At 40.0% G+C, this 26338-nt stretch overlaps 1 protein-coding gene across 1 annotated transcript in view; it reads right to left on the minus strand.

Moving 5' to 3' along the window:
- Positions 1-26338, minus strand: part of LOC122798785 (zinc finger protein 883-like) — a 314532-nt gene that overhangs the window by 246341 nt on the left and 41853 nt on the right. The window contains exon 2 of the mRNA XM_044067894.1: positions 11877-12003. Coding sequence (XP_043923829.1) covers positions 11877-12003 — 127 coding nt within the window. The remainder of the gene's footprint in view (positions 1-11876; positions 12004-26338) is intronic.

Here is a 26338-nt window from a genome sequence, read left to right on the forward strand (position 1 = left end):
GAGCCCTTGGTATTACTTTGTCATTTACAGCTTGTAAATCTTGGACCATACGCCACTTCCCATTCGCTTTCTTAACAGGAAATAAGGGTGTGTTACATGGTGAATCAGGTGATTCCACCAGCACCCCTTTTTGAAGTAAAGCTGCTATAATAGGTTTGATTTTTACTTTTGCATCTTTTTTTAAGGGATACTGTCTTTTTTGTGGTCTAAATGCTGACTTTGGTGCAATAGTAACTGGTCCCGCTGTACGAATAAGTCCTATATCTGATTTTCCTGTTGACCAAAGGATTTCTGGTATATTCTGTAAGGCATTTTCTTCCTCCTTCAATAGGAGTGCTAATCAGCTGTTCTTGCTAGACTGCAAGTGTACAACTGGGTGGGTCTGAGTTATCCAGTTCAGCTTCTGCATTTGTACTCCCTGTTCTGACAGTTCTAACTCTGTTTTTCTCATCTCGTGTCTTTTTCTCCTAAGTCTGCCCATTTCACATTTTTGTTCTTAGTTAAACTAACATGTGGTAATCGATTTGATTTATAGAGTGCAAAGAACTCCTGGGGCAATGAACAGCTGGCTACACTGTTCCCTTCTGTGTCCCAGTACAGATTACGTAATATCAATCTGTTTGCACGATTTTTAAACAATTTTTGCTCATATTTTTTATCAGGTCCTGGTGTGTTACAATAATACAGAGTACAGTGTAACAAATGTTGTTTATCCATGTCAAGGGAGGGGAACTTGCTGATGGCTACATTCAACAACTCTTTGGTCACTGCCCCTGGACCAGTCGTAACCAAGTCCTGGCTGTACCAATAAAACATCTTACCCTCCGTTTGCACTGCAAAGGTATCAATTTGTCACTGTGCTTCCATACCCTGCATAGTCGGAACTACTGCTACACCAAATAGCTGCAGAAGATCTCTGCCCAAGAGGTTTACTGGGCATTTTGCAGAAACAATAATTTTGCTTTTCTGGGTCAATCCTGAAACAGGATCAGTTATTGCAATATTATGGGAGAGGTGCTCCCGATACAGCTGTCCATTAGCTGCTTTTACTAATATGTAGTCAGGTGGCTCAATTCTCTGGCAGTTTGGAGGGATGTATCAGGGTCCGTGATGCCCCTGAGTCACACAAGAATTTGACTTCCCTCCCTTCTAACAGGACTGTAACTTTTGGTTTCGTGTCTGCTAAATAGAGCTCTAAGCTCAATAAAGCCAAATCCAATATTTCATTTTTTTCACTATCCGTGACTTTCTCTATTTTTTATGTCACATTTTCTACTCCTCTATCACATTCTCATTTGTCCTTTTTCTGCTATCCCCTTCTAGTGATTCCTGGCAATCATACAGTCAATCCTCACCCTCCTTGTCTTTCGTGGTTGCTTTCTTGTTTTTCTTGCAATCCCTTGCCAAGTGTCCCTTTTTACCGCATTTAAAACATTCACCCCTTTTCTTTCACCCATTAAAGTCCTCTGATCATTGATCAGATTGTTTGTTTCCCTGGGCATTTTTTTTTGCCCTTTTTCCCCGGACAGTACTACATAAACTTCTGCTCTATCTTCTACAGAAAATACTTGGGCTTTCTTTTTTTTTTTTTTTTGCTATTAAAATGCCTTTTGGCATGCCTAGTATATTCAAGTAATGACTGTAACCTGCTTGTACGATGATCTACCATGTGTTTTGTAATAAAACTGCTTATGGGTGCAATACTGCCTTTTAAAAACGCATTTTTTAACTGCTGCTCATATGAGGAATCTTGTGTCTGATCTCCAGGAACCTGCATTTCACAATGGTTATTAAAACATTCTAATAGTCTAACATAATACCTGTCAATAGTTTCACCTTCCTGTTGGATGCATTGAATAATGCAAGTCCAGTCTGCCCAAGGCTTCCATTTTTCAGAGATGCGGTCTGTAAGACCTTTCACTCTGTTGTCTAATTCTGCGCTGCTATGTGGGAGGGGCCTGAGTGCAGTGTCACGGGGATTCCAGTCGCCATTAATCATGTGCCAATCTGGTCCCACAATTTGTCTGACTACTTTTTCTACCTCTTCCACGTTTAAATTATAACTTAGCCTCATTTCTTGCAAGTTTTTTAAGAACTTTTTGAAATTAACTTTTGGATGGGGAACTCCCTCAGTAGCTTTCCGGATGTCTTCCGGAGTCCAGGGTCTATACACTAGAATAGTTGGATTCTGACCTTTTTGTCCTGCCTGAGGATTAGGTACTTCTATAAGTGGGCATATTTTTTTTTTTTGCTCATAAATCGTGAATTTCTACCCATTTGGTATAACTCAATGTCCCCTTTTGAGTTTTCTCCCCACACCTGGTCTCAAAGGGATCTCTAATAAATGGTTTCGCTTTTGTAGTGTCTCTATTTACCGTGACAGCAGGATATCGCAGGGGGTGGACTAACTTGTTCACGTGCTTCATATCCTGGTAAAGGAGGTGGAGGGGCCGATGCTATTACTAAGTTATTGTCCTTTTTATCTAAAAACATTGCTTTTGATTTATTATTCTTTTGTTCCCTTCGGTTTACCTCCTCAAGCCACCTGTGTGCCTGAGGAATTCCTAATTGGCGCTGCTTTTTAACCCGACCTTTAGAATCAGTTTTAAGCTGTTTGACAAGTGAGGATTTCTCTAACTTGCCATTAAATTCATACTTATTAACCCATTTTGAGTAGTATTTAATATTATCAGCACGCTGTGACTGCATGTATTTTGCGTCTTCAGTTAACGGCGGATTTTGGGACCTTTTTGTGCAATTATTACCCATTTTGTTCTACCCTTTTAAACGTTACGCAACACCTTATTTTTTAACGTGGTACCACGGATGTTTTTATAGTTTCTTTAGAATGACTGCCTACCTGCTCTGTTTCCCTGATCTATGACAAGACAGTAATCTTTCTGTCCCTGACTTATAAACAAAGTCTCTAACAGAACAAATACAAATCTAGTCCCTGATCTAAAACAGAAAAAAGAAGGTGGATTCACCTTACCTGAGCCTTTGTGATTGATCACCTGGTTCGAATAAACCCATCCTTCAGTCGCAGATCAGAAAGTGGCTGGCCTCTTTTGTACGACAATTCAGTCGGAGGACTTTTCAAATAAGAAGAACTGATGTGGTTTCTTCCCCGTACGGTTTCAAGCCACCTGGCCTGTCTGATCAGAGGTGAAGTGAAGGTCTCCAGCTCGAAGGGCCAATCTGTCAAAGGAAAAAAACTTCAAAGACCAATACACATAAGGTTCAGTTAAGGCACTTTTAATTTACTTGCTGCAAGAAGACAAAAACATGCAAATACAAGGATTTGTCTAACTATTAACAGGAAGTATGTTCATTCTTATACTGTTTTACAAGACATGGCCTTCTAAGCTGACGTAATCAAACACAACTTTAAGCATTGTTCTACAGCAGATGCTGCTCAGACTTTCTGCTGACATGACTAGATTTGTGAGAAACTTTTGAGAAAAACAACCTGGCCTTGGTGATCATTAGTCCGTTTACAAGCCTCTATTGTACAGTGTTACTTTTCAAGGTATTATTCTAATTCAGATACAAGCAAATGTTGATTGCAGTTCATATTTTCAAACAGGCTTTGTCCTAATTATCTCTAACTTCTACAGCTGTGTATTTTCTCACACCATAAGCAGAACTTCTTGTCGAAGTTTCATACAAGTAGTATTGTTCTTTTCATTATTTTCCTAACGCAAGCAGAAATCACCTGCTTCTCAGTAAATTTCCAAGGCACAAGCAAGATTTTAGCTAACAATACAAGGTCAGAAAGCATCTGCAATTTGTACAGATTTATGCAGTATGAAATAAAATAAATGTGTTAACCCTTTTCAGGCTCTAAATGCACTAAGCATATTACTAATACACACATTAATACATATTTTTCTAACACATGTGTAGAGTTTAGATGACAGGAAGGGCTTAGTAATACAGAACGTGATCCCTTAAGTCCAATGCTGAATGGACACATGTAAAGAGAAAAGGCATAGGTAAGGAAGACAGCGGACACTGAAGGAGGTCGTGAGATTGTAGTGGTATCAGCTGTCTGAGTGGGTAGCCAGCACAGGTATCGGGCAGATCAGATGGCCTTGTATGCCACTAAAGTCCCATGCCTGTCCTGGGTTCAATAGTGGAATGGCAGTCATTGCCTTACTTTTTCTCTTTACATGTACCCAATCAGCAGTATGTTGGCCACACCAAGAATGTGTATATTTACAATTATATCTGTCTACATAGTAAAACAACTGGGTCTGAATGTTGTACACATGTACAGATTTCCATTTGTTTAGGACTTAGGTTATGGAAATTATGATTTTTGTCATATTTTGGTAAATAACTTTGCAAGGGAGCATCTGAATGTGGTAAGTAATACCTCATTTGAAGATAGTATTCATAGTTCCAACATGGTAAAATAACTCCGCCTTTAGGTTGTACACATGTACAGATATCAAAGTTTGTTTCAGACTTATGGTTATAGAAATTATGATTCTTGTCATATTTTGGTAAATAACTTTGCAAGGGAGCATCTCAATGTGCTAAGTAATACTTCATTTTGAAGACTTAATTCATACTTCCAATATGGTAAAAGAATTGTGCCTGTGTGTTGTACACATGTACAAATAAAGTTTGTTTTGGACTTATGGTTATAAAAATTATAATTTTTTTCATATTTTGGTGAATAACTTTGTAATTGAGCATGTCAGCTTGCCAATTAATACCTCATTTTGAAGACAGCTACTCCTTACAACATGGTAAAAGAACTGTGTCTATGCACTGTACACATGTACAGATATCAGAGTTTTAGTCTTGTAGGCTTATGAAAATTATACATTTCCAATACTTCTCATTATTATGCCCATATCTTTGCAAGACAGCATGGCAATGACACATATGATGCATCATTTAGAAGTGCACATTGAGATGCACAACGTCTACGCTGATATGTAGGCTCTGTCTGTTACAGGTGATGAGATATTACGCTTTATTTATAAATTATGACAAATATTATATTAATCATATTTATGTGAATATCTCAGTAAAGGAGCATCACACAGTAATGGTTAAGGTATCATTTTAAAGCGGGCATTCATACTAACAAATTAAATACAAATTGTATGGGTCTACATGGTACACTGACCAAGATACTGTGCTTTGCTTTTCCAAAATGCACAATATCAACATTCCTTGCCAAATATTTAATAATAACTTTGATATGCACTATCAATATTTACACTGTTGGCAAGGTCAGTGTCTGCTGAACAACTCTCACATTTACATTTTTCATCTAGCTCTTATAGTTAAAAATTTATGAGCATTTGTTTTCTGTATGGTATTACAAATAGATTTTCCGAAAATGAACTCAGGCTGCACTATTGTTCCTATGGTGGAATTAAGCAGGCAGCTTTTTCTGAGCTGCTTCAGAGTGAATGAGTTAAAGGTGACAGACTGCTGGGTGTGTTTGCATATGCCTCACCACTCTAGGGCAGGGATTCTCATGATTCTAATTCCTGAATCACATGTAACATTTGAAAAAGATCTTAGTGACACTAACCTAACTTGGCATAATGTGACTAATTTTGTCGAAGGCTGCATCTCTTCAGCTTGCAAATACAAATCAAAGAGACACATGTTAAGCCAGAAATGGGACTGTGCCAGTGGGAGTCAGCAAATGTAATAACACTAGACACAAAGTGTGCTAGACTCTTTACAGTTAAAAAGCTATGACTGGGGGAATGGCATGGCATGAGCATGACTGGAGCTCAATACTATATCTGTGGCAATGGTGCCTACCACTGGTTACCCACAAACTGGTCAGGGTGCTGCACTGTGAGCTATATTACTCCTGCTATTCAACATTTTGAGAACCTTCAGCAGGCAAACTGAAAAATAAGTGGGCAATCCACTGGGCACAGCAATATTTTTAAGTTTGGCTCCTGTGTATGGAGTGCAAAAGACCATGCTTAAAAACACCATGCTTGCTCAAATTCTTCAAAACGTAGAAAACTATACTTCACAACACACCAGATAGGCAAATTGAGAGATGACTAAAATTCAAACTGTGGTGCTACAAATTGACTGGCGCTCGACATAATGCTTGCAATAAAACGGGGGCATGTGCCCTCATAGGAAGCTGCTGTTCTTATATTAGGGACTATCATGATGAACAAAAAAGTTGGCCAATTTCATGGAGCAGAGGGCCAAAGATCTGGACAGCACATCTAAACAATGGACACTGTTTGGATGGTTGGGCAGTGCATTTGGTAACCTGGAAACCAGTATATTACAAGGTATCATTACAGTGTCTGGTATTATTGTTTTAGTTATTTTAATATTTTCCGTTTTAAAGGCTGTAATTACTAAATGCTTGACCTCACCTGCATGTGAAGTATCACTTGTAGCTGATAATGAACTTAAGGTAAATAAAAATTCAGTCACTGCAAATAAATATTATGATGCTGAAGCATATTTTATCAAATTAAAAAAAATTAAGATATAATTGCATGTATTGCATGACATGGAGTGTCAAATGGGAAATGTATTTTCTCATGATTATTCTTCACACAATGCATATTAACTTACAGTTGTTTTCACTAAAGAGTCAAATAAAATGTTTATAAATTGTTTATGTTTAAAGCTACATGTATATGGATGCAAGATTCTGCAAACCACGGTTATTAAGTTGTAGTTTTCCTTCTCTTAAGTGTTTTACAACTCCATTTTAAAATAAGTTATTAGCAGACAATAGAAGGTAAAGAAAGTGCTGAAGGGGTTAAGAATGTTACAATGAAGTCTTGGTTCTGGAATATTCCTGAAAGGGCACAAGAAAAACTATGTGAAAAGATTTTATGTAAGATCTGACCTCCTTGGGGTTGAGGGGTGAGTGATTACAAGGAATGTAAAGAGAAAGTGCAAAATGGTACTGAAGGCACAAGGTTGAAAAAGAAATCAAGTTGCTAAGCCAGGTGGCTTATGTTTCTAAAATATTGTTACTATATATATGTTTGTTAAAGTGTTCACATGCAGATCTAAGTGAGAGACATGAGGGTCTGCAGAGACCTTATTTGTTAATTAGTATAAAACGTCAAAATTTTGCATGCATCTTTCTAATAAAAAAATTGTATATAAACTCTGTTTTTGTTGCTCGGAGAGACTGATTTAAAAACTCTGTAAAGGTGGTCTTCCGGCATTGTGGTTTGTTTGGCTATACTAAAAAATGTACTTTGCACATCCTAAAGTGTTATTCTTCACTCAAAACTGACAGATAAAACTCTTTTGTTATTTATGTATATTGTTGCAGCATTACAACAATTTTGGTGCAGTGACTCAGATCTGAAATTTGGTACTGCTGCGGAGCAGGGTGGAATAGATCATAAGGGCCCAGCACAGAAAGTTCTTCTGTAAATTCCACACCGTTTTGTATAACGTACTCAGAGATTTGGATATTTAACTATTCAGGGTGTGCAAACTGCTGTTAGACTAAATAGGGGGATAAATGGACTTGTGGATTTTTTTCTCTTTTAGATAAATGTAGAACAAGTTGTGACATACATAACTAACTGTTTTTGTTAAATGAAGTTATTTCTTAGGTACATGTAAAATAGTAGTGAGTGGATCCCATAAAATTTTGCTTGTTAGACAATAATGGGAGGATCCCAGAAAAAATAAACAAACATGGAAATTAACACAAGGAGGCACCTTGTGTCAAGGTTGGTACCCCCGAACAGAAGAATTAAAAAAATTATAACAGAATGTTACAGTCTTTCCTTGAGAGATTTAAATCAAATATTCAGGGAAGTTACTTCAGATGAAATAAGAAAGCAATTACTTGAGAAGGCTGAAATAACAGATTTTACTTTCATAGCGAATGCATTAAATGACAAAAGGACTGCATTGTTAAATAAATTTACAGAAGTGTCTCAAATTAAGACCAATTGGTCTAAGATACAGGCATGTAAACAAAATAAAGGGGAAGCCCCTGCAGGCTATTTGAGCCATTTAAAGCAGTGCTTGCTAGACATTTAGGGATACCAGATCCAGAAGAACAAGCTAAGCCAGCTATTGCAGCAGCTCTTGTGCAGGGTCTGTAAACCTCTGTACAAAATCAAAAAAAGGTGTTTGTTTGCTTATAAAATACTTTGCACATCCTAAAGTGTTATTCTTGGATCAAGACCGACAGGTAAATCTCTGTAATTTATGTATGTTTTACAGCACTAGAACACTACTGAATTTTGTTGTGCAAGTGCCATCATCTGACAATAATGATGCAGCTAAAGATTCTGAAAAACATTCTTTTGGATATTAGTTATGTTAGTCAAAATACACAAAAAAAAGTTGCTGTAGGCCATGAAACACATTACAAACCAATTGTTAAAAGTGACCTTGCAGAAGAAAACTGAACAAAGAAGTGCTGGTTTTTAGAAAGCTTTCTCTCTGGAGTACTCAGAGGGCAGATTTTCTTTTAGAAAGATAATTGTTAAAAACAGGAGCATTCTAAACCTGAAAATCAACATTTCCTTTAAGTAGGACACTAATCTTAATTTGTGTAAAAGAGAAAACACAAATTTAAAAGTTTGAGAACACGGTAAATCATTAGTCAGCCTCAGTACATGAACAGACCATGGCATACATTTCCCTATGGTTACTGTAAGAAAATAAATAACACTTATGCTACAGTTACCAATTGCAACAGCAGCCTAGGGACAAAAGGCCATTTTGACTGTAATTCTAGTTTTGTAATGTACTTGGCACAATGTGACAGCTGTAGTTCTTTCTAAGTTGGCAATACAACCTGAAAGTTGTTGCAAAGGGTATGCCACTAGAATAAAGCAAGAGAAAACCACACTGTACAAACAGTTTTAATTTAATTTGATATTGATAAAGTGGAATTTTGACACAGTGCTGGATATAAAAGAACTGTGCTGACAAAAGAATTGCATTGGCAAATTCATTACAAGTCCACATTTGCCCAGTTGGAATAACTTTATCATTACATGTTCAAAATAAAAGAGAGCTTTTTTTCATTTGCGAGTTACCATATAATGTTGTTCTGTTGACTAACATTATATAGACATGTGAGTTATTCATGGGATTTATTAAATAATTTCATAGATGTGTATATTTATTTTGATGACGTCTTTGTATTACACATGAAAAGACAATTTGTGATATTGGATCTAGTGATTCTTTGGTCATTTCTTTTTTGTTATTGTGATTTTTTAATGCCAAATTATGAATATGTGCCACATTAGTATTTCTGTTAATAATGTGACCCAGAAGGCATTTATATTTTACTTCAAAACATCAAATGAAAATTTACATAATGCTTGACAAGTTCTCACATATACCTGCCTTCTACTTACCATCAATTTATACCTCTACAACAATAATCACGTAAAAACACTGTGGAACAGAATTTTACGTGTCAAATAATCATGTGGAAGCATATGTGGAACAGAATTTCACATGTCAAGTGGCATGTGAACACAAGGTCAAGAACAATTCTAAACCCAAATGTGGTACTTCATACCAACATTTTCATGCAGCCCCCCACCCCACCCCCCATGACCAACAGACCCTTTCAATTCCTTCACTGGGTTGACAGCCAGGTGAAAAGAATCATCAGTGAGGCAGCCATCAGGGGTGATTTAAATGTTTTTCAGTTTTATCCCTATCTTTAGCCTTCCATGCACACAGTGAGGTAATGGGTGGGCTGTGAAATGGGACTGTCCATGAAGGACACCTTTCCCACTTCAGTAAGGGGTTTCTCCTACTGCAGCATGAGCAAGTGGTCATCTCATATCATACCACTGTGGGGCTCAGTGTGCATAAAAACACCACTCTCCTACCCCATATGAGGCAAGCAGTCATGCCCATTCACTTCTTCCCCTCTGTGTCTGACCCCTCCAGAGCTAGGACCACTTCTTAAAACACCAATCACATGTCTGCAGGTAGGATGCCATCCTCCTGCACCACGGAGTGAAGCAAGTACCTGAGAAAATGTGAAATATGTTCCAGCAATAATATGAATATATGCCATTTCTTAATAATTCTGTTAAAAATCTGAACAAAAAGCAGGGATTTATAAGGTACTCCACTGTATCAAATGAAAGCACACGCAATGTTAGAAAAATGTCCACGGATATTCTGTACCCAATTAGTACTGATTTCAATATTAAAAATATATTTATGCATATTTACATACTTAATATTCAAAACTAAGTACCTGCAAATCACTAATACTGAAATACAAATCTGTACATTGTACCTACAGAGATAATAACAGTAGCTGGTATAATTACAACAACATTTACTTTATTAATTTATTTGTGTGCGTGTGTGTGTGTGTGTGTGTGTGTGTGTGTGTGTGTGTGTGCGCGCGCATGTGTGTATTCACCGTTATGCCTGGCAGAAAAAATTAACACTGTTATGAAGAAGAGTGTGTCCAGATCAAGCTTATTTATACCTTTTATAATTTTTGCACATTTCTCAATATATGTACATTTGTTTGCAGGTATATTCCAATGCTGCATTTTCACTAACTTTAACTCAGGCAAAAGTTTTAAAAACGCCACAACTCTCAGAAGATGTAAAATTCCACTGAAGCTAGGTGTTTTAACATCCTGCCTCTTATTTGATCATTTTTTAAAAAGTAACTGTTGTACCCTTCTTATTATTATTGAATCATGCAGCTTACCAAATTCAAATTCTTCAGCTCTAACATAAGAATCCTTAGTCTCGCCAAGACTTTGTGAACAGCAACAGCACCATAACATAATAGTCTCTCCAAGCCCTTGTGAAGAGCAAATGCCACATAAATGGCAAATTCCTCCTAGGCTTGCAATAATTACTGAAATTTGTTCTAACCGCTGCCATTTTCCCCTCTTCAAAAAAATTTGAGAAACTGATTCTTTCTCAGAAACATTTTGAAAGCTTGCATACTGTAACATTTCAGACTTCTTGGTTATTTCTTGTACTGAAGAATTAATCAAGTTTCTTGAAGTAAACTTCCAGTTTCCTGCCAAGTTGCCTTGCAATGAGAGAATTTTATGTAGCTACAGAGGAAGAATTATTTGTAGCAATGCTTTATACTTCTGTACTTCCACGCACAAACTCATGAAAAGGACTATACTAGCAATGCAAACATTTTGGATGAATTTCACCTTACACTAGGTATGTAATCTTGCTGTCTTCTAGAAGTAATAAAGCAGTCCATGTCACATGACATACGAGTCCATGTAGCTCTCGGTCATTAGTATATTTAAAGCTGCATGTACTGTAGTAGGCATTAATGGAAGACTGCATACTAATCCACTTCACAAGTCAAAATGGTGGTTACTACTTAAGTGTAATTATTTCTCTGGTTAACTGTACTAAGATATTGTTTTATGCTAAACTACTTCTGAGGAAGAGAAGTACATTATTTGTATTAAAATTTAAAACACACTTACTATATTTTTATTAATTTAAAGACAAAAACAGAGTTATCTCTATCTGATACTATGAGACTAGTGCTAAGATAACTTATGACCTCTATTTTAGAGGTTAAATTAATAAAGTTGAAATAATGAATATTACTGCTGTGAACTCTGCTACTTGGAGTACAACATAGATTCTGTAATTACTGTCAGACTGAGCATTTGGTTACTGGCTAGAATTCCTAGTAAAGGATGTCATTAACTAAGAAAAAAAATAGATAAATGTTGTGAAGGAAATGGTGATTGATTTAGCACATTTCAGAAAGTAATTGACACATAAACAAAAGATTTATCTAACCAGTTAATAGTTTCAACTCAGATAATAATATCACTCTTATAGATAAGTCAGATAAGTACACCCCTCAAATAAGGACACACCTCTAAGATCCACCTTACCTACAGAAATCATGTTCTCATAGTTCTGTATCATCACCTCCTTGTGTAGCTCTTTCTCTGGTTTACTCAGCATTTCCCACTCCTCTCCTGAAAACTCAACAGCAACATCTTCAAAGGTTTCAGGCACCTGAAATGATACAGAATTTGACTGCTCTTCATTAATTACACATGCAGATTATTTTAAAATGAGGGAAACCAGTTATGTTAACATTTTCTTCAATGGCACTACTTGTCTTTGTGAAAAATAGCAAATCTTCCTTTCTTCATACAAACAAAAATTCACCAGATTCAGGAGGGGGTTAGCAACGAGGGTCACAATTTTTGTTAAAAACTCCAGCATAATGTAACTGCTGTGCATGTGGAATAAGCACTACAATATTTTTTTTTGCCTTGTTTTCTCAGCCATACTCTGGCACATAGTAGCTGCAATGGATTAACTAGTGCATTAAGGGACTGTAATAGCAAGGTCAGCGTTTCTTAGACTGTTGCTTTGTTTTATTTTCAGCATTATTTTAATTTTGTTTAAATGATTCTTTTCCTTGGTGGATAGGAGTGTCTGCTCCCAAATGCAAAAACTATATTTATTTATTTAGTGGACATGTTAGTGTTCCTTTTGCTGCCTTCTATTTTTCCCAGTCACACACACACAGTGGCAGAGGTACTGTATATACCTCCCTAGCAGCCACTGTTAAGAGTGCATGCACTGTATCCCTCCCTAATACCACCAGTAGTGAGCACATGCAGTGTACCCCCTCGCTGTTACCCATTGAACTGTATCCTTCAGTACCCCAGTTTTTGAGCATGTACTTTATGACACCCTACTGTAATTCTGAGACTTCTGAGTCCCAGAGTTATGAAAAAAGTAAAAAAATGCAAAACAATGAATGCTGAATATTGCTCTTCTTCCTTTAAAATTATTTTTTTTCCTGGGGGCAAGCACCTTCCTGCACCCCTCATAATGTGAAGGGCAAACTCCCATATTTGTATATAATAACTCTGAGATCATTATACATCATAGAAAAATGGAATACTCCAATACAGAGTAATCTTGGACATTGTATGTACAAGTCCACACTTTTACCGATTCTGTTTCTCTATTCCGGTGCCCATAGTTCCAACTCTCAGAACCGGTTACTGCACTGTTCCTCCTCCCCAGTAATCCCTTGTTATTGACACATGCACTGTAAGCCTACTTATTACCCTCTGCACTGAATCTGTTCGTAGTACCCCCTGTTCAAAGAAAAAATAATGTGTTCATCCATTGCACACCCAGTTCTGGGTACAGGCAGTGCACCCCTCTCTAGTACCTCTTGTCCTGGGCACAGGCACTGTACTCCTTCCTAGTATCTCCTGTTCCAGACACAGACAGTGTAATGCTTTCAAGTGCCTACAGTTTTGGATATGTTCACTATATGGCTCCATATTACCACTGGTTCTAGGCAAATAGACTGCGCCTCTCCCTGGTATCTCTCCTGATGTGGGCACATGCACTTCACCCCCTCCCTAGTTTCCCCCCTACTATGGACACATGTACTGCACCCCTTCTCTAGTATTCCTAGTAACCACTATTGCAGACATGCACTGTACTTCTCTTATTACCCCTTGTTCTGGTCACATGCAGTTTATGTACCTTCTGTTTTGGACACATGCATTATACCACTTTCTAGTACCCCTTACTCTGGACATATGCAATGTCCCCCCTCCCTCCTTATTACTCACTATTTTGGGCACATGCACCCCTCTTCTGGGATCTTGCCAACCCTCTGGTTTCCTAGTAGAGGACAAGAGGATAAGGGTTCTTACATTAATTCTTTACTATAAAATCTTGATCCACTGAAAAGGTGGAAAGATTAGGTAGAATGGGGCAGTGCATTTAATCCAACTCACCTGGTGCTGTAACTGCAGCAAATGTTGGAGGCTATTACATATGTCAACACTTAAAAGTACAGTTTTGTACCTACCATAAATGTAGATGTTCGAAGATCCACATTGCTGCAGTCCTTACACTTGGGTAGTCCGCTGTCCTCGGTCGGCCCGAATATCAAAGTATAAGGCTGACGTCGGTCAGGGCGCATTTGACTGACATCAGGACGTCAGGGTACAAATGCGCATGACCGACGTCATATCCTCAGTCTTTTCTTGCCCCAGATGTCAGAAGACCCAAAAATAAAGGTCAAAACCAAAAGATAGCAAACAACCAACCAACCACCCTTGCACTAACTATATGTACAACATATACAATATACACAAAATGTACAACCCAACCCACACAACCACCTCAAACTACAGAGGGGAAGGAGGGAGGGTAAATTGGACTGCAGCAATGTGGATCTTCGAACATCTACATTTATGGTAGGTACAAAACTGTACTATGTTCTTCATCTCACATTGCTGCAGTCCTTACACTTGGGTAGAATCCCAAAGCAGAGGTAAGGGAGGATGGCTAACTACAAGGAAGCAGGAGCTGCCAAAATGCCCTGCAAAACAGCAGTGGCAAAACCAGCCCTGGACTTAGAGTAAAGTGGCAGGTGATAATGCCTAGAGAAAGTATGCACAGAACTCCAAGTAGCTGCCTCCAAAATATCCTTGGTTGCCACTCCCCTCAAAAAAACTGTTGAAGTGGCAGTAGCCCTAGTGGAATGAGGCCTAATCCCAGCTGGAATCTCCTTGCCATGATGGGAATAACAGAAAGCAATGCAAAACCCAATCCACTTAGAAATAGTTTGTTTTGACACAGGCTTGCCCTGAGAACTCAAAGCAAAAGAAACAAACAACTGCTGAGACTGCCTGAACCCTTTAGTTCTGTCCAAATAATAACGCAACTGCCTGTGAACATCTAAAGTGTGCAAAATCTTTTCCCCTTTATTTTGGGGATTTGCATAAAAAGTAGGCAAATGAATAGTTTGGTTTAAAGCCACACTAGAAACCACCTTAGGCATAAAGGAAGGATTAGTGCGTAATGATACCCTATCCTTATGGAAAATCAAGAAAGGCTCAACCGCCATGAGGGCCTGTAATTCAGAAACCCTTCTTGCAGAGGTAATGGCCAACAGAAAAGCAGTCTTCCATGATAAATATTTCAACTCAGCAGTAGCTGCAGGCTCAAAAGGTTGTAGAGTGAGTTTCTCCAACACAAAATTGAGATCCCAAGCAGGAGTAGGAGCTCTTCGTGGGGGTCTTATATTCTTTGCCCCTCTAAGAAATTGCTTGAACAAAGGATGAGAAAACAATGGTGGGTCGCAATCATAGTGAGCAGAAATAGCTGCAGCATGAACTTTTAATAGAAGAGAAAGACAAACCTTTGTCTAGTAACTCAGTAAGATATTGAAGAGCCACACTCAAATTAGGCTCAGAAACATCAAAATCTTTTGCTGCACTCCAAAATAAAAATCTCTTCCATTTATCTGCGTACACTTTCCTTGTGCTAGGCCTTCTAGCTTCCAAAATCACATTCAAAACTTGTTGTGGAAGTTGAGACCCCCTATGGTTCAAAACAGAATATGCCAGGCTGTCAGGTGAAGAGAGTGAAGTTTGACATTGAGCAAATGGCTGTCCTCCTGTGACAACAGGTGTGGAACCGAAGGCAAAGGCCATGGAGGCTTCCGTACCAGACTTCTCAGTAATGGGTACCAGTGCTGTCAAGGCCAATCTGGAGCTATTAAAATCATCCTTGGCTTGTCCTGTCTGACCTTTAGAAGTACCTTTAGGAGGAGAGGCAGAGGTGGAAAGGCATACACATGAAGATTGCTCCAATTGAAAGAAAGAGCATCCACTTTCCAAGCTGTGGGATGAAACCTTTTTGTGCAAAACTTTGGCAGCTGATGGTTTAGTGGAGAAGCGAACAGATCTATGTCTGGAGTTCCCCATGACACTGTCAATTTCTGAAACACATGAGGATCCAATTTCCACTCGTGGGGATCCATAATTTGTCTGCTCAACACATCTGCTAAGGAGTTCTGTGCTCCTGGCAGAAACCTTGCCTGAAGATTGAGTTGTAAACTGAGAGCAGTCTCCCACAAAATCATTGCTTGCCTGCATAGAGGATAAGAATGAGTTCCCCTTGCTTGTTGATGTACCACATGACAGTTGTGTTGTCTGTTAGAATCAACACCTGTCCTGGAAGAAGTAATTCCTGGAAAGCTATTAATGCAAACTGGACTGCTAACATCTCCTTCATGTTGATATGTAGATGTTGTAGTCTGACAGGCCACTTGTTTTGTATCCACTTTCCATTTAGATGAGCTCCCCAAGCTTTGTCTGAGGCATCTGTCGTTAAAATCTGACTCGCCTCTGGCCGGGTCACAGAGAGTCCCTTGTTTAGGTGACATTCCTGAGCCCACCACAAAAATTCCTTTTGAATGCAAGGTATTATTTGAATGACAGTGTCCAGATCCTGGCAGTGCTGTGTCCATACATTTTGAGATACCATTGTAGCTTCCTCATATGCAGTTTGGCATTGGGAAGCACCAGAATACAAGATGCCATGAACCCTAAGGCTTGAAGGACTGTCCTTGCAGTCAGCCCGGACTGATGAGATAGTTGATGGAAGTAAAGGGATAGACTCTTTTGTTTGTCCGGGGTTAAAAGGCCATCTGGGATGCTGTATTCAGTCTCACACCCAGAAAGCACATGTCTTGAGAGGGTACTAGACTGGACTTTATTTCGTTCACAGAATACCCTAGGCATCTTAGCACTGCTATCACATATTCCAAATGATGAAGAAGCTCTTCCCTTCCTTGAGCCAGAATTAGGCAGTCGTCCAAATAAGGATAGATCTGTATTCCTTTTAGTCTGAAGAAAGCTATCACTGGAGCCAGAACTTTCGTGAACACTCTGGGCGCAGTAGATAAGCCAAAGGGCAATGCAGAGAACTGATAGTGAGAAGTCCCAGCTCAAAACGCAGATACTTTCTGCAACTTAGTCTGATAGGAACATGAAGGTAAGCCTCCTTGAGATCCAAAGTTACCATCCAATGATCTTTGCCCAGCAGAGGTAAAAGCTGCTGTAACATCAACATTTTGAACTTGGGAATGTCCAGATAAGTGTTGAGGATAGATAAATCCAAAATTGGTCTCCACGTGTTCCCCTTCTTTGGTACTAGGAACAGGCGAGAATAAAATCCTAGGCCCACTTCTGGCAGAGGAACCGGCTGTATGGCCCCTAGTTGGAGCAACAGAGAAACCTGTTTGTGAGCCTCTATTCTTTGTTGAGGAGGAACGTCTGGCATGCCTTTGAAAGGAGGCAAGGTATGGAAATAAAACCTGTAGCCGTGGTGTATGATATCCAATACCCATCTGTCCTGGGTAATTAAACTCCAATTTTCTTTGAAAAGCGCCAACCTTCCTCCCAAAGGTGCTGCCAGACGAGCAGGCTCTGGCAGCTGAAAAGGTAGGTCATTGGGTCTGCTTACGAAAGGACTGAATCATCCACATCAGAATCGGAATAAGGAGAGTACTCCTGCAAGTCTTCAGCCGAAGACTCTGAAATATCTGAAGCCTGCTCAAAACCCCCCAGCTCAGGCTCCACCCTAGGTCTCTTATCAGGAGGGGGCATAGAACCCCTAATTAAAGTAATCAAATCTTCTGCCATTTTAAGCATATGCTTCTTGGGCACAGTACCTGAAGAGCTAGGGGTAACACCAACTGAAGCCAAACCTGGCCTGCCCCTGGGAGAAGCCTTTGAAACAGAAGGAGAGGGCCTAGCCACCTTAGGAAGGGAGGGGAGTATAGTAACCTTAGAAGCCCCCTCAGCCTGACTTGTCTCCTGAGAGGCCACATCTTGCAATAATAAGGTCTCACCCTGGGAACACAAAGAAACCTCCGGTGGAGCCACCGGCTCCACCGACACCTCTAAAGAACCGGCGTCCGGTACAGGCGGTTCTTCTAGCCTAGGCTTAACTGTCTTGTCCTTGCGCTTCTTGAAGAAGCGGGCGTCGGAGCATCCGACGGCATTTTATAGTTGCACCGCTTCCCAAAGACTAACTTTGCACAATCCAACCTTCTCTTTATAGTGCGTTTATTAAATCTAGCACAAGAGCGGCAGCCAACAACGTCGTGCTCAGGCCCTAAGCAAGGAATACACAAAGTATGATAATCTCTATGCGGTATCTGTTTCCCACAAGAAATGCAATTATTGACTTTTTCTGACATCCGGTAAATGACTGACTGAGGCAATAAAAAACTAAAATATTCCCCAACGGGGTACTTAGCCAACTTTGAACTCGGTCTGAAACTTCTAAATCGAAAAATCTCAGAACGCCAACAGGCACTTGCAATGCTGCTTCTGCATCGGACCATGCGGCAAAAAAGACTGAGGATATGACGTCGGTCATGCGCATTTGTACCCTGACGTCAGTCAAATGCGCCCTGACCGACGTCAGCCTTATACTTTGATATTCGGGCCGACCGAGGACAGCGGACTACCCAAGTGTAAGGACTGCAGCAATGTGAGATGAAGAACATCAATTATATTAAGTAGAAATATCGCCTACTCCGAGGTGATCTTTGCCTAACATATAAAGCTATGTCAAACCCAGAGCTGTTGGACATGCTACACCTAAAGAAATCCCAATCCCTCCAAGCCACATGCTCTAGGGACCTAAACCTTGTCACCACAATAAACGGGACATGCTGGAGGGATAGATTCCTGTCCCAGAGACTTCCTATACTCTGGAACAAGCTACCCATCTATGTCAAGCAAAGTTCTCCATTAGCACTCTTCAAGAAAAATCTTGATGAGTGGATGGGAAATAGGAAATACACCCTGGGGATCACTTCTGTCTCTCTGCTGGACAGTGGCACAGGAAAATAACTTTCTTGGGTGGCGTAAGCTATGGTACCCTGCTGGCTAGGGCTTACGTAGGCCCTTGGGCCGATAGCCTAGTACCTACCTATGAACCTATACCTTCTGACTAATTACAAAGAGAAGCTGTAACTAAGTAGTGAAGGACCTCAGTATATGCAAGTTGGTACACAAAAAAAGAAGCAGGAAGCTTAGAGCAACCTCATTCTGAACACAACCACTGTACCACTGCCTAATAACCCATTCTAGGTATATGCACTGCACCCCTCCCTTGTACCCCACTGTTCTGGGCACAGGCACAGGCACTATACACCTCCCTTGTACTGAGAACGGGCTCTAAATCCCTCTATCACATCCCCCCTGCTGGACACATGCATTTGCACCCCTTTCTAGCACCTCCAGTGCTAGACACATCCACTGCACCTCTCTCTACCCTCTCTCACATCCCCCCTGCTGGACACATGCATTTGCACCCCTTTCTAGCACCTCCAGTGCTAGACACATCCACTGCACCTCTCTCTAGTATTCCTTGTACTGAGCACATGTTTTGCATCTCTCCTTATCACTCCCTGTGCTCAAAACAGGCATTGGACCACTCTCTATTATCCCCTGTGCTCAGAACAGGCACTGGGCCCCTCCACAGTACCCCCTGTGCATAGAACAGGCACTGTATCCTTCCCTAGTACAGGTTATACTGGACACATCCACTGCACCTCTTCCCTAGTACCCTCTGTGGTAGGCTTATGCACTGAACCCCTCCAGGACTCATGCACTGTACCTCTCCCTAGGACCCCCTGTGCTGGATACATGCACATTACCCCTCCCTAGGACGTCCCCCATGCTGGACACATGCACATTACCCCTCCATAGGACCCCTTTTTGTTGGACACGTGTATTACTCCTCCCTAGGACCCCCGGTGCTGCACACATGGACATTACCCCTCCCTAGGACCCCCTGTGTTGGGTACATTCACATTACCTTCCCTAGGACCCCCCCCCCCATGCTGGACACATGCACCACACAGTACCCCTGTTCCAAGATCCCTTTCACTCCCTTTCATTCTATAGTCCTTTTGCAGTCCCAGACCGGAAACAAGGGTAAAGGATGGATATCAGAGTACAAAGGGAATATGTGGCTATCCTTAGGTAAAATGGCACCTCGTTAGGTTGAAAAGGCACAGCTGTCGATGCATCAATTCTGTGAGGCAATGCATTACTATTCGGTTTCTGGAGGTAATTACTTGCAAGAACAACTAAATGTAATTCATTGAAGAGTAAATACTGGATGGAACTGATAATGGAGGAGGAAAAAATTGGCTACCGTGCTCACAGACTTTCTTCTGTTTGTGGACTTTTATTAGCTGGGGTAACTAGTTAACAATACCCAAACATGTTTAGGGATGGATAAGAATACTGTTCAGGATTATATGACTAGTCAATGTTCAAATCACCTAAAATTATGGTTTGGCCATGGATGTTTGTTGAGATGCACTACCAGCTATTTTTACTACAATTATGAATGTTTTGGCATATGTTTGGCATTTTGCTCTGATACCTGCAGGTAGGATTACCATTTCCCGGATGTCTTCCATGGCAACTGTCTCCGACAGAGGGAGGAAAGGAATGGTAATTTGTGGAGAACAGCAAAGCTTTCTGCCTGTATGCGAGTTCTAACAGTTCTAAAGATGCTGCAGCAGAGAGGGGGGATTTCTCAGTTACATAATTCTGGTATGAGCCATGCTTCTGGGAGAGATAATATATTTTACTGGTAGCAGTCAGTCCACTCCCATGTTTCTGTATTTCTATTGCATATGCTTTGGCAGTTTAGCCAGATAATTCTGTACTGATTTTTACTGCTCCAGGGGGTATGTCTCACAGTCAGTTAAAGGGCCAGGGTTTGCACATGTCTTAACATGTAAGAAGTAAAACACGGGGCAAAGTAGGATTGTATGTGTATTACAAGAAGGTGGATATTATTTTTGGCTTACATCTTGGTCTGCAGTTAATTTTATTTAATGGGGGCAGTTCAGTGTAAGTGGCTGCTACAGGGAGGGGACAAATATAAAAATATTTACATGTTTTGTAGCACCATATTTTAAATGGGGTGTAGAACTTTATATAAAATTTAGAATGGGAGGGTGGGGGGAAACAATATGTTAGCATGAACAGTGTGAAGCTTGAGACATGGTTAACAAATGACTGGCTATACAAATTCTGATGCTTTACATTTCTATAGCCTCATAAACTTCAAAAAACACTTTGTCCATTTTTTCCACAGGAAAACAGCTTAGAATAGTTAGGTGTGAGGCAGCAGGTATACCCACCACATGGGTGAGTATGATGGGGCTTTCTGCCCAGTGAACAAAATTTATGAAAAACAAGGATTTTTGCATGTTTTGTGTGTGTGATACAGAGATATAGATATGATAACACAGAGAAGAAATTTACACTTTGTGTTCAGTAGTTGCTTAGAAATGTAGTCTCATGAATGAGAGTTCTGGTCTCCCAGCTATATATTTCAAATATATAAAAAAAATAATAAAAGTAGACCGGTGTATATAATACTGCTCTGTTTTACATGTATAATAATGCTCTGTTTACAAATATGTTATAAGATTTTGAGATCTGTAGATTGACAGCCCCTAACTGCCCATGGGAACATGCTGGCCAACCAGCTGCAGTTACAGCACAAGCTACCTAAACATCTGCATTGCAAAAAAAAAAAACCCTCTAATTTACAACTACAAGTTACCCCATTACTAGTCTACACATTTTCCTTAATATCACAAAGTGAAGGCAACCCCACTCTTCTGCCTCTAAATTATACATAAATGTGTAAACAAAACAACCTCATCCAAAGTCATACCTGCAGCCTGGAAGCTACTTTTCCTACTTCTAAACTCAGTCTAGACTGCATCTGTTTCAGGGGCACAGGTTAAATCGGCCATCTTTATCAATTTCTATATAAACTGCTCATGTGCAACTCTCTCTGTGATTATTTTATTAGCTGCCTTTAATGCATTCAAAGTAAAATTTGTATTTTAATTTTTTGTGCCTCCCTCCATCCTGTCCCCAGTTCCCTCCTTGGTTCTCTTTCATTTCTTGCTAGCAGCCTGCTAAAGATGTCTTCATATAGAAATGATCTAAAAGCAGTATGTTTATCCTCGAACCATTTCATTTAAGCCTCACACTTGCTGACCGACCACACACAGGTCAGTACCCTGCTACTTCCTTCATATTAGCAGGTCTGGTGATTAATTTGTATGTTAGTTCAATATCAGTATCCCTATAGTTTTTAATTACTTTAGTCAGCCTGCTAATTCTATCCTTGCTTTCTTACTCTGGCTTGGGTTATTGCTAAAAAGGATCACTGAATAAGCCCACCTAGAAAGCAAATAAAACGTGCTCAGGTAAGCCAATATTTATAAAGTTTGTTTCTACAGTTGTGTAGATTCCTAAAAACCACAACAGTATGGGCTCAAACCATCCTAACATTGTAGCCAACACTTATTAGATTCATACTGTTCACGATAAAAGGAGTTAAATTTTCTCCCACATAAGTAATCCACTTCATAAACAGAAAGGCCTTTAATAATAATTCCATCAATCAATATTCCATTTATTCCAGCTCATTCAGAAGTTTTTTTTGTCAAGATTAGGGAGGCACAAATACAACTACAATCTTATTCCCAATTCAGTGATTCACCTGTCATTATAAAAACCTCCTGGTGTAATGAAAAAAAAAAAAAACACTGAATTAAAGTACAAATCACAAATCAAAAACATAAGTGACCTCTTATCTCCAGCAGTAACTACTGAAGTATTGAGAAAAGCCAGTAATTTCAGAACTTGTGGATGTCAGATGCCAAGATAATGTACTTTGTCAGAGCAGTGGCTATCTTCAGGGACCTTAAATAAGTAAACATTAGTGATGTTAAATAAATAGAGTGAACCACCATCCCCAGACTGTCAAACTGAACCAAATAGGTATTAAAATAAATGTTTTGTAGCATCAACTCTGTGCAGCTATCATAATTGTAAGGGCAATTAGCCTTTGTATATCCACACTGTGAACACTCATACTTTTTACCAGTAAATACTGTTGTCTCACAGAAGCACCTGTGTGCAGATCACTGGTGCCACCGACTGCATGAGCTACAACTCACTTTTAGTGACAGCAGTAGTTTAAGACTCTGGTTCTTTACATGTGTTAGTACTTCTATCACTAAGGAAATACGCATGGCAACCAACCAATATTTAGGGATGCACTCAGTCTATTTACATAACTGCGGTGGTGGTGCTGCGGTAGCGTTGTCGCCTGAAAGTAAGACGTTGTCCTGTTCGATTTCAGCTAGAGCGTCTTCTGTCTGGAGACATGCATGAATGGGCGTACCTTCGTTGAAGGTTGCGCGTCAGGGCTGGCAATTCGGCACATACTGCCAATCATTAGCGGACCGGAGTTCTGCTGTGGCGTCCCCTAACCGGGAAAAGCTGAAAGACACAACAACTCAGTCTATTTACGATGTCTGCTCAAGGATCCTCTGTGTAAGTTCCCTATAATAACCTGTGCAGGCACTCCTGGTGGACTGTATGCCACGCGATGTGCGTTTTAGGTAGACACTGCAAGCACTTCCACTGACGTAATAATGTACTTTCATCTGGCCCCCTTAATACGTTTCTGTAATGTGCACCTTATGACAAATTCTAGAAGGAACCTCACTCCTATGAGAAATATTACAGTTAGACCAACTGACTATTAACTGATCCCTGGTGTGCACTGCCCCCCACCCAGGGAAGTTGTATTAATAACGTGGAACCCCACACTGCTACACATTTTTTTTTTTTTTTTTTTTTTTTAATATCAGGCAACCATATTAATGGACTCTGCAAACTTTTATCAGTTCTATTCAAGGCTAAAATTATTGTAGGATCTTTTAATCCCTCAATAAGATTCTCTTGCCCTCAAGAAAGGTTAGTAGTTTTCTGCTTAAACTGAAATTTCTTTAAAATATTAAATTATCACAGTGACAGTTTCTAGTCAGACTCTTAGAAAAGTACTACAAAGTAATGTGAGGACGTACTACGCAGTGGCATTTGGCACAATGTATGGTACCATCTATGACATGATGCATGGTGCCATGTATGACATGATGTATGGTCTCAGTTCTTTGCACATTCGAATCTTGTACTTCTGATTACAGCTTTTAGACAAGCTTTAGCTGCTTTAAGTGTATGGTACTGCACCTTTTAAACATGTGCCATTTGCTGTGTCATTTAATTCTCCATTCATCTATCTCACTGCTCAATTCTGGATGGCCCCTCATCCTCATCTTTAGCTTGTTTGAGTCTAGGGTACTACACCTTTTAATCCTGTGCCATCTGATGTGCCATTTAATGCTCCCCTCATCTGTCTCACTGCTCGATGCTGGATCACCTCATCCTCAGTTTAGATGCTTTCAGTTTATGGCACTACACCTTTTAATCCTGTGCCCTTTGCTGTGTCATTTAATTCTCCATTCATCCATCTTGCTGCTTGATTCTGGATGCCCCTCATCCTCAGTTTAGTTGCTTTCAGTTTATGGCACTACACCTTTTAATCCTGTGCCCTTTGCTGTGTCATTTAATTCTCCATTCATCCATCTTGCTGCTTGATTCTGGATGCCCCTCATCCTCAGTTTAGTTGCTTTCAGTTTATGGCACTACACCTTTTAATCCTGTGCCCTTTGCTGTGTCATTTTATTCTCCATTCATCCATCTTGCTGCTTGATTCTGGATGCCCCTCATCCTCAGTTTAGTTGCTTTCAGTTTATGGCACTACACCTTTTAAACATGTGCCATTTGCTGTGTCATTTAATTCTCCATTCATGTATCTTGCTGCTTGATTCTGGATGGCCCCTCATCCTCATCTTTAGCTTTTTTAAGTCTATGGTACTACACCTTTTAATCCTGTGCCCTCAGCTACGTCATTTAATGCTCCTCTCATCAGTCTCACTGCTGGATCCCCTCATCCTCAGCTTTAGCTGCTTTGAGTCTATGGCACTACACCTTTTAATCATGTGCCATCTGCTGTGCCATTTAATGTTCCTCTCATCTGTCTTGCTGCATGATTGTGCATCAATCTCATTCTCCATCAGATCTTGATCCATAACATGTTTATATCCCATGTCTACATAACCGATTCAGTTTCCCTCGAGTGCGTCTGTCTGATTCCACCTTCAGCTCATCCACTACTGGGGCTTTTTTTTTTTACCCTGCTGTGCATTTTTTATCCTTTTCTGTCCCTTTGTTTTTGACTACTAGTTTATACTTTTATCATTCCCCTTGGCAGATCCCTATCAGATGAGAGAGTTTTCGGAAACTGGAAAAAAATCTTGAAGAGACCATATGAACAGAAAAATCTAGATTTTTTTTTACATTTTTACAGTGGGCACCCCTTACATCCCCTGCTAATTATATATACCATCTCTGAGAACACATTACAGTGAGGACAACGGTAAATTTCCTGATCCTCACTGTACAGTGATCGCCATTCAAACATTTTGAGTTTTCAAAAACTCGATCCTATGGTCTCATGCATACGAGGTCTGAGTTTCTGTTAACTCGATCAACTGACAGAAATGATCCGTATCAATGCAGTTTATTAATGTACCTCTTCCTGCAGCCTTGTAAGAGACTGAACCATCCTATTATACTCCAGTTTCCTATCACTGTATATAGCTCTACTATAAGCATTCCCCATAATGTTACTACACTCCAGCAATGTTGCCCATTACTGTATATAGTTCTACTATTAACATTCCCCATAATGTTATTCCAATCCACTAGTGTTCCATATTATGCTATACAGCTCTACTATAAACATTCTCTGTAACGTTACTACACTCTACCGGTGTTTCCAATCACTGTATACAGCTCTACTATAAACATTCCTCATAATGTCACTCCACTCCACTAGTGTTTCCTATTATAGGTTCCTAGGTGTGTACTAGGCTAATGGCCCTGGAGCCTTTACAAGCCTAACCCATAGAAGTACCCTGGCATCGTGCTGCCTGATGTTAGTTCCCAATGCCTCTATCAAGTAGAGCTACTGGAGTGATCCCAGGGTGAACTTTCTATTACCCATCCACTCATCAAGATTTCTCTTGAAGAGGGACAGCAAGGCGCTCTGCTTGACATGTACGGGAAGTCTATTCCAGAGCATGGGCAATCTCCGGGTAAGGAACCTGCCCCTCCAGCATGTTCTGTTGATTGTAGTACTGAGGTTGAGGTCTCTGGAGCATGTGGTGTGGAGGGATTGGGATTTCTTTAGATGTAACATTTCTAACAGAGCTGGGTCAGACATGGCTTTGTAGGTCAAGCAGAGATTGCTTCTTAGTAGACGATATGAGACAGAGAATACCTGGAGTCTTTTGAGTCTTTCTGTGTAGGACATGTGTTTAATGCCTCGGATCATCTTTGTGAGGTACTTCTGTGGCCTCTCCAGCTGCTGTAGGTGTCTAGTGAGGTACATGCCAAATGGGGCATTTTACTTGAGGACTGGTCTAATGAGTGAAGAGTAGAGAGAAATGATGACCTCTTTCTTCCTGGATGCAAACCCCTTGGCGATGAGATGTTCCACATAGAAGGACTTTCAAACCACAGTGGCAATGTGGTGGTCGAAG

The sequence above is a fragment of the Protopterus annectens genome, chromosome 3.part1, assembly GCF_019279795.1.
Source record: "Protopterus annectens isolate FY-2018-M chromosome 3.part1, PAN1.0, whole genome shotgun sequence".
In the NCBI taxonomy this organism is placed as follows: domain Eukaryota; kingdom Metazoa; phylum Chordata; order Ceratodontiformes; family Protopteridae; genus Protopterus; species Protopterus annectens.